Source organism: Engystomops pustulosus, chromosome 5 (assembly GCF_040894005.1).
Source record: "Engystomops pustulosus chromosome 5, aEngPut4.maternal, whole genome shotgun sequence".
Taxonomy (NCBI): domain Eukaryota; kingdom Metazoa; phylum Chordata; class Amphibia; order Anura; family Leptodactylidae; genus Engystomops; species Engystomops pustulosus.
In genome coordinates, this window is record NC_092415.1 from 210426299 (window position 1) to 210442371 (window position 16073).

The window sequence follows — 16073 nt, forward strand, 5'->3', positions numbered from 1 at the left end:
TACAGCCATCATCATCCTCACTTATCCTCATCATACACTACAGCCATCACCATCCTCACTCACCCTCATCATCCACTACAGCCATCACCATCCTCACTCACCCTCATCATCCACTGCAGCCATCACCATCCTCACTCACCCTCATCATCCACTACAGCCATCACCATCCTCACTCACCCTCATCATCCACTGCAGCCATCACCATCCTCACTCACCCTCATCATCCACTACAGCCATCACCATCCTCACTCACCCTCATCATCCACTACAGCCATCACCATCCTCACTCACCCTCATCATCCACTGCAGCCATCACCATCCTCACTCACCCTCATCATACACTACAGCCATCATCATCCTCACTCACCCTCATCATCCACTACAGCCATCACCATCCTCACTCACCCTCATCATCCACTACAGCCATCATCATCCTCACTCACCCTCATCATCCACTACAGCCATCATCATCCTCACTCACCCTCATCATCCACTACATCCATCACCATCCTCACTCACCCTCATCACTGGTATCATGTATCAGGAATAACACAAGGTTTGCTCTTTATTGCTGACTTTATTTGTATCATTGCATTTATCAGATGAAGGTCAGAAGGTTAATCCCCCTTCTCCTGGATGACCTGTGCGAGACCCCTGACCCCCGCACTCCCACCCGTGTTACATCCGTGTAACGTCTCCCCAGAAGCCGTGGTCTTGTAGAACCGATGTTGGAGGGTCTTACACCCACCTGATGCGCGGTTTATTGGGCCTTCTGGGTTTCACAGAGCCAATAAGAGTGAAGCCTCCTGTTAGACGGGACCCCGGGGGTCTTCTCCTGCGAGACTTTCTGCTGGACCTCTTCACTCGGACACCCTGCAAGGAAACGCAATCAGAATCATCAGTCACCTGTATAGAAAAGCGACAAGAAAAATCAAGAGAAGTAAAAGCCAATGAACGGTCCAGCCGTGGTCTATCCTCTCCTTGTGGACGGTCGCCCCGGCCCTGCGCTACGGACCGTACAAGCAGAGAATCCGTATAGAACATTACAGCCTGTGCATGGTACGACACAAGCAGCTGACCCCCCCCCCCCACAAAATACTGAGACAAGCAGCTGAACCCCCCCCTCAAAAAATACTGAGACAAGCAGCTGAACCCCCCCCCCTCAAAAAATACTGAGACAAGCAGCTGAACCCCCCCCCCAAAAAAATACTGAGACAAGCAGCTGAACCCCCCCCCAAAAAAATACTGAGACAAGCAGCTGAACCCCCCCCTCAAAAAATACTGAGACAAGCAGCTGAACCCCCCTCCCCCAAAATACTGAGACAAGCAGCTGAACCCCCCCCCCAAATACTGAGACAAGCAGCTGAACCCCCCCCCTCAAAAAATACTGAGACAAGCAGCTGAACCCCCCTCCCCCAAAATACTGAGACAAGCAGCTGAACCCCCCCCCCAAATACTGAGACAAGCGGCTGACCCCCCCCAAAGACTGAGACAAGCAGCTGAACCCCCCCCCAAAAAAATACTGAGACAAGCAGCTGAACCCCCCCCAAAAAAAATACTGAGACAAGCAGCTGAACCCCCCCCCAAAAAAAATACTGAGACAAGCAGCTGAACCCCCCCCCAAAAAAATACTGAGAGAAGCAGCTGAACCCCCCCCCAAAAAAAATACTGAGACAAGCAGCTGAACCCCCCTCCCCCAAAATACTGAGACAAGCAGCTGAACCCCCCTCCCCCAAAATACCGAGACAAGCAGCTGAACCCCCCCCCCAAATACTGAGACAAGCAGCTGAACCCCCCCCCCCAAAATACTGAGACAAGCAGCTGAACCCCCCCCCCAAATACTGAGACAAGCGGCTGACCCCCCCCAAAGACTGAGACAAGCAGCTGAACCCCCCCCCAAAAAAATACTGAGACAAGCAGCTGAACCCCCCCCCAAAAAAAATACTGAGACAAGCAGCTGAACCCCCCCCCAAAAAAAATACTGAGACAAGCAGCTGAACCCCCCCCCAAAAAAATACTGAGAGAAGCAGCTGAACCCCCCCCCCAAAAAAAATACTGAGACAAGCAGCTGAACCCCCCTCCCCCAAAATACTGAGACAAGCAGCTGAACCCCCCTCCCCCAAAATACCGAGACAAGCAGCTGAACCCCCCCCCCCAAATACTGAGACAAGCAGCTGAACCCCCCCCCCCAAAATACTGAGACAAGCAGCTGAACCCCCCAAAAAAAATACTGAGACAAGCAGCTGAACCCCCCCCAAAAAATACTGAGACAAGCAGCTGAACCCCCCCCCCAAAATACTGAGACAAGCAGCTGACCCCCCCCCCCAAAATACTGAGACAAGCAGCTGACCCCCCCCCCCAAAATACTGAGACAAGCAGCTGAACCCCCCTCCCCCAAAATACTGAGACAAGCAGCTGAACCCCCCCCCCCAAATACTGAGACAAGCGGCTGACCCCCCCAAAGACTGAGACAAAAAGCTGACCCCCCCCCCCAAAAGATGGAAATAAGCAGAGACTGTGACCACCAGCAGAGACTGTGACCTCCAGCAGAGACTGTGACCACCAGCAGAGACTGTGACCACCAGCAGAGGCTGTGACCTCCAGCAGAGACTGTGACCACCAGCAGAGGCTGTGACCTCCAGGAGAGACAGTGACCTCCAGCAGAGACTGTGATCACCAGCAGAGACTGTGACCAATAGCAGTGACTGTGACTAACAACAGAGACTGTGACCACCAGCAGAGACTGTGGCCACCAGCAGAGACTGTGACCAATAGCAGAGACTGTGACCACCAGCAGAGACTGTGACCAATAGCAGAGACTGTGACCAACAACAGAGACTGTGACCACCAGCAGAGACTGTGACCTCCAGCAGAGACTGTGACCACCAGCAGAGACTGTGACCTCCAGCAGAGACTGTGGCCACCAGCAGAGACTGTGACCATCAGCAGAGACTGTGACCAATAGCAGAGACTGTGACCACCAGCAGAGACTGTGACCTCCAGAAGAGACTGTGACCACCAGCAGAGACTGTAACCACCAGCAGAGACTGTGACCAATAGCAGAGACTGTGACCAATAGCAGAGACTGTGACCACCAGCAGAGACTGTGGCCACCAGCAGAGACTGTGACCAATAGCAGAGACTGTGACCACCAGCAGAGACTGTGACCACCAGCAGAGACTGTGACCATCAGCAGAGACTGTGACCAATAGCAGAGACTGTGACCACCAGCAGAGACTGTGACCTCCAGCAGAGACTGTGACCACCAGCAGAGACTGTAACCACCAGCAGAGACTGTGACCAATAGCAGAGACTGTGACCAATAGCAGAGACAATGACCTCCAGCAGAGACTGTGACCTCCAGCAGAGACTGTGACCACCAGCATAGACTGTAACCAATAGCAGAGACTGTGACCTCCAGCAAAGACTGTAACCAATAGCAGAGACTGTGACCTCCAGCAAAGACTGTGACCAAAAGCAGAGACTGTGACCAAAAGCAGAGACTGTGACCAATAGCAGAGACTGTGACCAAAAGCAGAGACTGTGACCAAAAGCAGAGACTGTGACCTCCAGCAGAGACTGTGAGCACTAGCAGAGACTGTGACCACCAGCAGAGGCTGTGACCTCCAGCAGAGACTGTGACCACCAGCAGAGGCTGTGACCTCCAGCAGAGACAGTGACCTCCAGCAGAGACTGTGATCACCAGCAGAGACTGTGACCAATAGCAGTGACTGTGACTAACAACAGAGACTGTGACCACCAGCAGAGACTGTGGCCCCTAGCAGAGACTGTGACCAATAGCAGAGACTGTGACCACCAGCAGAGACTGTGACCAATAGCAGAGACTGTGACCAACAACAGAGACTGTGACCACCAGCAGAGACTGTGACCTCCAGCAGAGACTGTGACCACCAGCAGAGACTGTGACCTCCAGCAGAGACTGTGGCCACCAGCAGAGACTGTGACCATCAGCAGAGACTGTGACCAATAGCAGAGACTGTGACCACCAGCAGAGACTGTGTCCTCCAGCAGAGACTGTGACCACCAGCAGAGACTGTAACCACCAGCAGAGACTGTGACCAATAGCAGAGACTGTGACCACCAGCAGAGACTGTGGCCACCAGCAGAGACTGTGACCAATAGCAGAGACTGTGACCACCAGCAGAGACTGTGACCATCAGCAGAGACTGTGACCAATAGCAGAGACTGTGACCACCAGCAGAGACTGTGACCTCCAGCAGAGACTGTGACCACCAGCAGAGACTGTAACCACCAGCAGAGACTGTGACCAATAGCAGAGACTGTGACCAATAGCAGAGAAAATGACCTCCAGCAGAGACTGTGACCTCCAGCAGAGACTGTGACCACCAGCATAGACTGTAAACAATAGCAGAGACTGTGACCTCCAGCAAAGACTGTGACCAAAAGCAGAGACTGTGACCAAAAGCAGAGACTGTGACCAATAGCAGAGACTGTGACCAAAAGCAGAGACTGTGACCAAAAGCAGAGACTGTGGCCACCAGCAGAGACTGTGACCAATAGCAGAGACTATGACCAATAGCAGAGACAATGACCTCCAGCAGAGACTGTGACCTCCAGCAGAGACTGTGACCACCAGCAGAGACTGTGACCACCAGCAGAGACTGTAACCAATAGCAGAGACTGTGACCTCCAGCAGATACTGTGACCAAAAGCAGAGACTGTGACCTCCAGCAGAGACTGTGACCAATAGCAGAGACTGTGACCAACAACAGAGACTATGACCACCAGCAGAGACTGTGACCAATAGCAGAGACTGTGACCAATAGCAGAGACTGTGACCAACAACAGAGACTATAACCACCAGCAGAGACTGTGACCAATAGCAGAGACTGTGACCAATAGCAGAGACTGTGACCAACAACAGAGACTATGACCACCAGCAGAGACTGTGACCAATAGCAGAGACTGTGACCACCAGCAGAGACTGTGACCAATAGCAGAGACTGTGAACTCCAGCAGAGACTGTGACCAATAGCAGAGACTGTGACCAACAACAGAGACTATGACCACCAGCAGAGACTGTGACCACCAGCAGAGACTGTGACCAATTGCAGAGACTGTGACCTCCAGCAGAGACTATGACCACCAGCAGAGACTGTAACCACCAGCAGAGACTGTGACCAATAGCAGAGACTGTGGCCAATAGCAGAGACAATGACCTCCAGCAGAGGCTGTGACCTCCAGCAGAGACTGTGACCACCAGCAGAGACTGTGACCACCAGCAGAGACTGTAACCAATAGCAGAGACTGTAACCTCCAGCAGAGACTGTAACCAATAGCAGAGAATGTGACCTCCAGCAGAGACTGTGACCACCAGCAGAGACTGTGACCAATAGCAGAGACTGTGACCTCCAGCAGAGACTGTGGCCAAAAGCAGAGACTGTGACCTCCAGCAGAGACTGTGACCAACAACAGAGACTATGACCACCAGCAGAGACTGTGACCTCCAGCAGAGACTGTGACCAATAGCAGAGACTGTGACCAACAGCAGAGACTGTGACCAATAGCAGAGACTTTGACCACCAGCAGAGACTGTGACCAATAACAGAGACTATGACCACCAGCAGAGACTGTGACCAATAGCAGAGACTGTGACCACCAGCAGAGACTGTGACCAATAGCAGAGACTGTGAACTCCAGCAGAGACTGTGACCAATAGCAGAGACTGTGACAAACAACAGAGACTATGACCACCAGCAGAGACTGTGACCTCCAGCAGAGACTGTGACCACCAGCAGAGACTGTGACCACCAGTAGAGACTGTAACCAATAGCAGAGACTGTGACCTCCAGCAGAGACTGTGACCTCCAGCAGAGACTGTGACCTCCAGCAGAGACTGTGACCAATAGCAGAGACTGTGACCAACAACAGAGACTATGACCACCAGCAGAGACTGTGACCTCCAGCAGAGACTGTGACCAATAGCAGAGACTGTGACCAACAACAGAGACTATGACCACCAGCAGAGACTGTGACCACCAGCAGAGACTGTGACCAATAACAGAGACTATGACCACCAGCAGAGACTGTGACCATTAGCAGAGACTGTGACCACCAGCAGAGACTGTGACCAATAGCAGAGACTGTGAACTCCAGCAGAGACTGTGACCAATAGCAGAGACTGTGACCAACAACAGAGACTATGACCACCAGCAGAGACTGTGACCACCAGCAGAGACTGTGACCAATAGCAGAGACTGTGACCTCCAGCAGAGACTGTGACCACCAGCAGAGACTGTAACCACCAGCAGAGACTGTGACCAATAGCAGAGACTGTGACCAATAGCAGAGACAATGACCTCCAGCAGAGACTGTGACCTCCAGTAGAGACTGTGACCACCAGCAGAGACTGTGACCACCAGCAGAGACTGTAACCAATAGCAGAGACTGTAACCACCAGCAGAGACTGTAACCAATAGCAGAGAATGTGACCTCCAGCAGAGACTGTGACCACCAGCAAACTGTGACCAATAGCAGAGACTGTGACCTCCAGCAGAGACTGTGGCCAAAAGCAGAGACTGTGACCTCCAGCAGAGACTGTGACCAACAACATAGACTATGACCACCAGCAGAGACTGTGACCAATAGCAGAGACTGTGACCAACAACAGAGACTATGACCACCAGCAGAGACTGTTACCAATAGCAGAGACTGTGACCACCAGCAGAGACTGTGACCACCTGCAGAGACTGTGACCTCCAGCAGAGACTGTGACCAATAGCAGAGACTGTGACCACCAGCAGAGACTGTGACCAACAACAGAGACTGTGACCACCAGCAGAGACTGTGACCACCTGCAGAGACTGTGACCACCTGCTACAGAGAAGAGACCGTTACCTGTCATGTAATCATCTAAGAAAAGGAAACGTTACACCAGACATAACATCATCCTGTCCCGTTACATCATCAGTGTCCTCTACCAGAACCAGAACCATTACATACGATGAGGGCATGAGGTCACTACTGACACAGAACCAGGGAGATGGAGGAAGCGACCCAAAGAGACGATCCCTCCAGAACAGAAGAACATTACACTGAAGACCCAAGAGAGGAGAGAGAGGGGCAAACAGAAGAAAGAAGAACCTGAAGACACAAGAGAAGAGGAGAGCGGAAGTTCTGGGGGTCCGGTTACCTTGGTCAGGCTGCGGCACATTATGTCCTCAGGGTCCACAACATCCAGATCCAGAACACAGACCTTCACCTCCTGCAGAATACAGACACAGGGATCAGAGACCACAGGAAGCGCACAATCACAGGAGATCAACAACCAGATCATACAATCACTAACAACCAGATCATACAATCACTAACAACCAGATCATACAATCACTAACAGCCAGAACATACAATCACTGACAAACACATCATACAATCAATAACAACCAGATCATACAATCACTAACAACCACATCATACAATCACTAACACCCAGATCATACAATCAGTGACAACGAGATCATACAATCACTAACAACCTGATCATACAATCACTAACAACCACATGATACAATCACTAACAACCAAACTACAGAAAGAAGATAAGTCCACCCCAATATTCCTTAGTTATATTATGTTAGTTATATTCCTTACATAGGGGGCAGTATTATAGTAGTTATATTCCTGTACATAGGGGGCAGTATTATAGTAGTTATATTCCTTACATAGGGGGCAGTATTATAGTAGTTATATCCCTGTACATGGGGGGCAGTATTATAGTAGTTATATTCCTGTACATAGGGGGCAGTATTATAGTAGTTATATTCTTGTACATAGGGGGCAGTATTATAGTAGTTATATTCCTGTACATAGGGGCAGTATTATAGTAGTTATATTCTTGTACATAGGGGGCAGTATTATAGTAGTTATATTCCTGTACATAGGGGGCAGTATTATAGTATTTATATCCCTGTACATAGGGGGCAGTATTATAGTAGTTATATTCCTGTACATAGGGGGCAGTATTATAGTAGTTATATCCCTGTACATAGGGGGCAGTATTATAGTAGTTATATTACTGTACATAGGGGGCAGTATTATAGTAGTTATATTCCTGTACATAGGGGACAGTATTATAGTAGTTATATTCCTGTACATAGGGGGCAGTATTATAGTAGTTATATTCCTGTACATAGGGGGCAGTATTATAGTAGTTATATTCCTGTACATAGGGGGCAGTATTATAGTAGTTATATTCCTGTACATAGGGGGCAGTATTATAGTAGTTATATTCTTGTACATAGGGGGCAGTATTATAGTAGTCATATTGCTGTACATAGGGGGCAGTATTATAGTAGTTATATTCCTGTACATAGGGGGCAGTATTATAGTAGTTATATTCCTGTACATAGGGGGCAGTATTATAGTAGTTATATTCCTGTACATAGGGGGCAGTATTATAGTAGTTATATTCTTGTACATAGGGGGCAGTATTATAGTAGTTATATTCCTGTACATAGGGAGCAGTATTATAGTAGTTATATTCCTGTACATAGGGAGCAGTATTATAGTAGTTATATTCCTGTACATAGGGGGCAGTATTATAGTAGTTATATTCCTGTACATAGGGGGCAGTATTATAGTAGTTATATTCCTGTACATAGGGGGCAGTATTATAGTAGTTATATTCCTGTACATAGGGGGCAGTATTATAGTAGTTATATTCCTGTACATAGGGGGCAGTATTATAGTAGTTATATCCCTGTACATAGGGAGCAGTATTATATTAGTTATATTCCTGTACATAGGGGGCAGTATTATAGTAGTTATATTCCTGTACATAGGAGGCAGTATTATAGTAGTTATATTCCTGTACATAGGGGGCAGTATTATAGTAGTTATATTCTTGTACATAGGGGGAAGTACTATAGTAGTTATATTCCTGTACATAGGGGGCAGAATTATAGTAGTTATATTCTTGTACATAGGGGGAAGTACTATAGTAGTTATATTCTTGTACATAGGGGGCAGTATTATAGTATATTCCTGTACATAGGGGGCAGTATTATAGTAGTTATATTCTTGTATATAGGGGGCAGTATTATAGTAGTTATATTCTTGTACATAGGGGGCAATATTACAGTAGTTATATTCTTGTACATAGGGGGCAGTATTATAGTAGTTATATTCCTGTACATAGGGAGCAGTATTATAGTAGTTCTATTCCTGTACATAGGAGGCAGTATTATAGTAGTAATATTCTTGTACATAGGGGGCAGTATTATAGTAGTTATATTACTGTACATAGGGGGCAGTATTATAGTAGTTATATTCATGTACACAGGGGGCAGTATTATAGTAGTTATATTCTTGTACATAGGGAGCAGTATTATAGTAGTTATATTCCTGTACATAGGGGGCAGTATTATAGTAGTTATATTCCTGTACATAGGGGGCAGTATTATAGTAGTTATATTCCTGTACATAGGGGGCAGTATTATAGTAGTTATATTCCTGTACATAGGGGGCAGTATTATAGTAGTTATATTCCTGTACATAGGGGGCAGTATTATAGTAGTTATATTCCTGTACATAGGAGGCAATATTATAGTAGTTATATTCCTGTACATAGGGGGCAGTATTATAGTAGTTATATTCCTGTACATAGAGGGCAGTATTATAGTAGTTATATTCCTGTACATAGGAGGCAGTATTATAGTAGTTATATTATTGCACATAGGGGGCAGTTTTATAGTAGTTTTATTCCTGTACATAGAGGGCAGTATTATAGTAGTTATATTCCTGTACATAGGGGGCAGTATTATAGTAGTTATATTCTTGTACATAGGGGCAGTATTATAGTAGTTATATTCCTGTACATAGGGGCAGTATTATAGTAGTTATATTCTTGTACATAGGGGGCAGTATTATAGTAGTTATATTCTTGTACATAGGGGGAAGTACTATAGTAGTTATATTCTTGTACATAGGGGGCAGTATTATAGTATATTCCTGTACATAGGGGGCAGTATTATAGTAGTTATATTCTTGTACATAGGGGGCAGTATTATAGTAGTTATATTCTTGTACATAGGGGGCAGTATTACAGTAGTTATATTCTTGTACATAGGGGGCAGTAATATAGTAGTTATATTCCTGTACATAGAGAGCAGTATTATAGTAGTTCTATTCCTGTACATAGGAGGCAGTATTATAGTAGTAATATTCTTGTACATAGGGGGCAGTATTATAGTAGTTATATTACTGTACATAGGGGGCGGTATTATAGTAGTTGTATTCATGTACATAGGGGGCAGTATTATAGTAGTTATATTCTTGTACATAGGGAGCAGTATTATAGTAGTTATATTCCTGTACATAGGGGGCAGTATTATAGTAGTTATATTCCTGTACATAGGGGGCAGTATTATAGTAGTTATATTCCTGTACATAGGGGACAGTATTATAGTAGTTATATTCCTGTACATAGGGGGCAGTATTATAGTAGTTATATTCCTGTACATAGGGGGCAGTATTATAGTAGTTATATTCCTGTACATAGGAGGCAATATTATAGTAGTTATATTCCTGTACATAGGGGGCAGTATTATAGTAGTTATATTCCTGTACATAAATGGCAGTATTATAGTAGTTATATTCCTGTACATAGGAGGCAGTATTATAGTAGTTATATTATTGTACATAGGGGGCAGTTTTATAGTAGTTTTATTCCTGTACATAGAGGGCAGTATTATAGTAGTTATATTCCTGTACATAGGGGGCAGTATTATAGTAGTTATATTCTTGTACATAGGGGGCAGTATTATAGTAGTTATATTCTTGTACATAGAGGGCAGTATTATAATAGTTATATTCCTGTACATAGGGGGCAGTATTATAGTAGTTATATTCCAGTACATAGGGGGCAGTATTATAGTAGTTATATTCGTGTACATAAGAGGCAGTATTATAGTAGTTATATTCCTGTACATAGGGGGCAGTATTATAGTAGTTATATTCCTGTACATAGGAGGCAGTATTATAGTAGTTATATCCCTGTACATAGGGGGCAGTATTATAGTAGTTATATTCCTGTACATAGGGGGTAGTATTATAGTAGTTATATTCTTGTACATAGGGGGCAGTATTATAGTAGTTATATTCTTGTACATAGGGGGCAGTATTATAGTAGTTATATTCCTGTACATAGGGGGCAGTATTATAGTAGTTATATTCTTGTACATAGGGGGCAGTATTTTAGTAATTATATTCCTGTACATAGGGGGCAGTATTATAGTAATTATATTCTTGTACATAGGGGGCAGTATTATAGTAGTTATATTCCTGTACATAGGGGACAGTATTATAGTAGTTATATTCCTGTACATAGGGGGCAGTATTATAGTAGTTATATTCCTGTACATAGGGGGCAGTATTATAGTAGTTATATCCCTGTACATAGGGGACAGTATTATAGTAGTTATATCCCTGTACATAGGGGGCAGTATTATAGTAGTTATATTCCTGTACATAGGGGGCAGTATTATAGTAGTTATATTCCTGTACATGGGGGGCAGTATTATAGTAGTTCTATTCTTGTACATAGGGGGCAGTATTTTAGTAGTTATATTCTTGTACATAGGGGGCAGTATTATAGTAGTTATATTACTGTACATAGGGGGCAGTATTATAGTAGTTATATTCCTGTACATAGGAGGCAGTATTATAGTAGTAATATTCTTGTACATAGGGGGCAGTATTATAGTAGTTATATTCCTGTACATAGGAGGCAGTATTATAGTAGTAATATTACTGTACATAGGGGGCAGTATTATAGTAGTTATATTCTTGTACATAGGGGGAAGTATTATAGTAGTTATATTCCTGTACATAGGGGGCAGTATTATAGTAGTTATATTATTGTACATAGGGGGCAGTTTTATAGTAGTTTTATTCCTGTACATAGAGGGCAGTATTATAGTAGTTAAATTCCTGTATATAGGAGGCAGTATTATAGTAGTTATATTCTTGTACATAGGGGGCAGTATTATAGTAGTTATATTCTTGTACATAGGGGGGCAGTATTATAGTAGTTATATTATTGTACATAGGGGGCAGTATTATAGTAGTTATATTCCTGTACATAGGGGGTAGTATTGTAGTAGTTATATTCCTGTACATAGGGGGCAGTATTATAGTAGTTATATTCCTGTACAGAGGGACAGTATTATAGTAGTTATATTCCTGTACATAGGGGGCAGTATTATAGTAGTTATATTCCTGTACATAGAGGGCAGTATTATAGTAGTTATATTCCTGTATATAGGAGGCAGTATTATAGTAGTTATATTCTTGTACATAGGGGGCAGTATTATAGTAGTTATATTCTTGTACATAGGGGGGCAGTATTATAGTAGTTATATTCTTGTACATAGGGGGCAGTATTATAGTAGTTATATTCCTGTACATAGAGGGCAGTATTATAGTAGTTATATTCCTGTATATAGGAGGCAGTATTATAGTAGTTATATTCTTGTACATAGGGGGCAGTATTATAGTAGTTATATTCTTGTACATAGGGGGGCAGTATTATAGTAGTTATATTCTTGTACATAGGGGGCAGTATTATAGTAGTTATATTATTGTACATAGGGGGAAGTTTTATAGTAGTTTTATTCCTGTACATAGAGGGCAGTATTATAGTAGTTATATTCCTGTATATAGGAGGCAGTATTATAGCAGTTATATCCCTGTACATAGGGGGGCAGTATTATAGTAGTTATATTCTTGTACATAGGGGGCAGTATTATAGTAGTTATATCCCTGTACATAGGGGCAGTATTATAGTAGTTATATTCTTGTACATAGGGGGCAGTATTATAGTAGTTATATTCCTGTACATAGGGGCAGTATTATAGTAGTTATATTCCTGTACATAGGGGGCAGTATTATAGTAGTTATATTCCTGTACATAGGGGGCAGTATTATAGTAGTTATATTCCTGTACATAGGGGGCAGTATTATAGTAGTTATATTCCTGTACATAGGAGGCAGTATTATAGTAGTTATAGTCCTGTACATAGGGGGCAGTATTATAGTAGTTATATTCTTGTACATAGGGGGCAGTATTATAGTAGTTATATTCCTGTACATAGGGGCAGTATTATAGTAGTTATATTCCTGTACATAGGGGGCAGTATTATAGTAGTTATATTCCTGTACATAGGGGGCAGTATTATAGTAGTTATATTCCTGTACATAGGGGGCAGTATTATAGTAGTTATATTCCTGTACATAGGGGGCAGTATTATAGTAGTTATATTCCTGTACATAGGGGGCAGTATTATAGTAGTTATATTCCTTTTATTACTTACTCCTCCGGGCTTGTAGTTACACTGTGATAGTTCGGTTTCCTCGGACCTCAGGCACGTTGTCTCTTTCATGATGCAGATCACTCTGTCTGGGTTGTTCTCCTCCTGTGAAATAACAGCACATTTTCTATACTGTTACCGGGTGATTTATTGTACAGAGGACATTTGAACCTCAAGAGATATTTTAGTCTTATACTATAATCACATTCAAAGGGTAATCACATTTCTTTTATATTATAGCAGGACTTGCGGCAGATTTGGATGTGATTGGAGCAGTCATGTAATTTCATACTGTAACAAACCTGTCCAGAGACAGTGTAAACACCACTAGGCTTGACAGATAAGCCGCTCTGACAAGGGCGAACCCTCTATCAGGAACCTAACAAACGCTCCCTGAGTGACCCTACAAGGTGACAGAGGAGACTTTGTCTGGCCGCTGCTGGATGGTGAAGTGGACAGTTAACAGGAATTCGGATATAGACCGGTGTTCAGACTGGTACTGAGAAAGGAAAGCGCAGTCACACCGGGAGATACAGGACACTGAGGGACAAACAACAGAAACAAACAGGCGAGAGAAATCGGACAAAACCAGGTCAAAACCAAGATGGTGGAGTGTATAGCAATAGAATGGTCGGTAAACGTAGCAGAGGTCAAATAACACCGAATAGCAAAGATAACAACAATAGCCCAAGTCACAGAAGACTGAATAAACTGCGCGGTCACACTAGGAGATACAGGACACTGAGGAACAAACAGATACAAACAGTCAAGAGGAATCGGACAAAACCGGATCAAAACCAAGACGGCTCATCATATAGCAATAGAATGGTCGGTAAACGTAGCAGAGGTCAAAAGCAAAGAAAAAGTCAAAAGCCCTAGAACACAGAAGACAGAATAACCAGAACGATCTGATGGGATTGGGCAGATAGATATGGCAGATCCTGGACGCGCTTCCAGCAGCAGCTGCCCGTCAGGCTAGTAACCCTTGCTGGACAGGACTGCAGACAGCAGAGAGGAGCCCAATCCCTCCAAACACAGAGTAACTTAAGCCGCAGTTCACACACAAGAAACACAAATTACTGCCAAATACTCTGCCAACTGCGGATACAGAGACGTCCAGGTACAGACGTTACACAATAACGATCCTCTGCTCTTCACTCATATGAAATGCATTCTGGGTAAGTGGTCCTGTTGTGTGCATTACCTCCAGCAGAGCAGGGGGTCTGGGGTCCAGGGCTTTGTATAAGTATGTGACCCCTTCCCTCTGGTTGTACAGGTGGATGACATCTTCTATGGATCTTCCATGGTGGAGCTGAGTCTCTGCGGCATCAGAGAGACATCCGTGTAATGTGACAGCAGAGACGAGCAGCAGAGACAGTCCCCACATCCTGGATAGAGTCTCCTCTCTGCGCTCCGCACTTTTATAGACTTATTATTTCCTCATATTCCTGGATGATGGTGAAATCTTCTGACATTGCTGCCATCTCTGATGTGACTCATATCTGATTTTACTATATTTCACCATGGAGCAGAGGGAGGCAGGGAATCTCCAGAATTTATGTGTGTGTAGACCGCATGTCCTGCTATCAGGTGCTTCTCCATCCTGCACAATGGCTCCATACTAGGAGTATCCTGAGTCCAGGTACCACACAGGAGCCCAGCCAGAAGCTCCAGGACAACGCTCATGTCCATGCAGCACTTTCCCATGTTTCTTTGTTTCTGTTTTGTTGATATAACAGAATACCGGAGGGGCTGGCGGTTGCGGCCTAGACGCTGGTGTCACGGTGCTTGGTATGGGGACCGGAGGGCTGTCCTACAGCCTGGCAGCTCTCCAGCAGGTGGTGTGTGCGAGAAATATGGAGGGAGAGGCTGATGTACTGGTTCTCCCTGGGGCAACCCCTGAGTGTCTGTAAGATAAGTCCCTGGGTGATGGATGGGGAGCCCGTGGTGGTAACAGCCGTATCCAGGGATCAGACACAGGCAAATCAACCTACAGTTCTTCATTGGAACTTCAACAGCAGGCAACGACCAAACATCAGCAGCAGGTTCAGCAGGCTGGGAAGCTGATATGAAATAGCTGGTCCGCAGGAAGGGTTGCTGACAGCCTGGTTGTAACTTCAAGCTAGGCTGCTAGATGGTCTGGACCTAGTCTGGATGGTGGACCTCTGCTCTAACTCTAACTGGATGGCAGCTCGGTAAGAGCTGCACACTGGACTTGCTTCTCACTCTGATGACTAAAATCGAAGACCATGTGCTCCTGCCCACAAGGGGCTGTTATACTCCCCTAGTGAGGTGACAGCATTATCAAGTTCTGCCCCTGTAAACACAACCTCAGGTTCTTTAATTGTTTAAAGAAAATCACACCAATACAGAAGTATGGTATAATATCTGTGGAGAACTGATGCCATGCAAGGCGAGGCAGATGGGAGATGCTTTATTTGCATTGCAAAGAATTATACAGAAACCTGGGGAAGGACCTGGGCTTGGTTAGTTAGGGATAAAGAAGTAATGTCCATAGTTCATTGGTTACTAAAATATCACATGGGCATCGCAGAAGCAAAATGCATCTCCATGGTGGCATGAGTAATACATTGGCCCAGGGAGTTTTGCATACTTCGGTGCAGATTAGTGATCAATTTTCATCCACAGTTGAGCGTCCTCTTAGTTTTAGCATATTTAGCAAGCATATAAAAAAAGCATTTTCATTATGATATAGCAATACGT

General features: G+C 44.7%; 1 protein-coding gene across 1 annotated transcript; it reads right to left on the minus strand.

The window, feature by feature from the left end:
* Window positions 1-563: 563 nt before the first annotated feature.
* On the minus strand, window positions 564-14760 carry LOC140134314 (cathelicidin-6-like). The gene is made up of 4 exons (XM_072154912.1): window positions 14554-14760; window positions 13353-13454; window positions 7175-7246; window positions 564-873 (listed from the first exon to the last, which is right to left on the minus strand). Exons 1-4 carry the CDS (start codon window positions 14734-14736, stop codon window positions 739-741), a joined length of 492 nt encoding a protein of 163 aa, XP_072011013.1. The 5' UTR covers window positions 14737-14760; the 3' UTR covers window positions 564-738.
* Between the last annotated feature and the right edge of the window lie 1313 nt (window positions 14761-16073).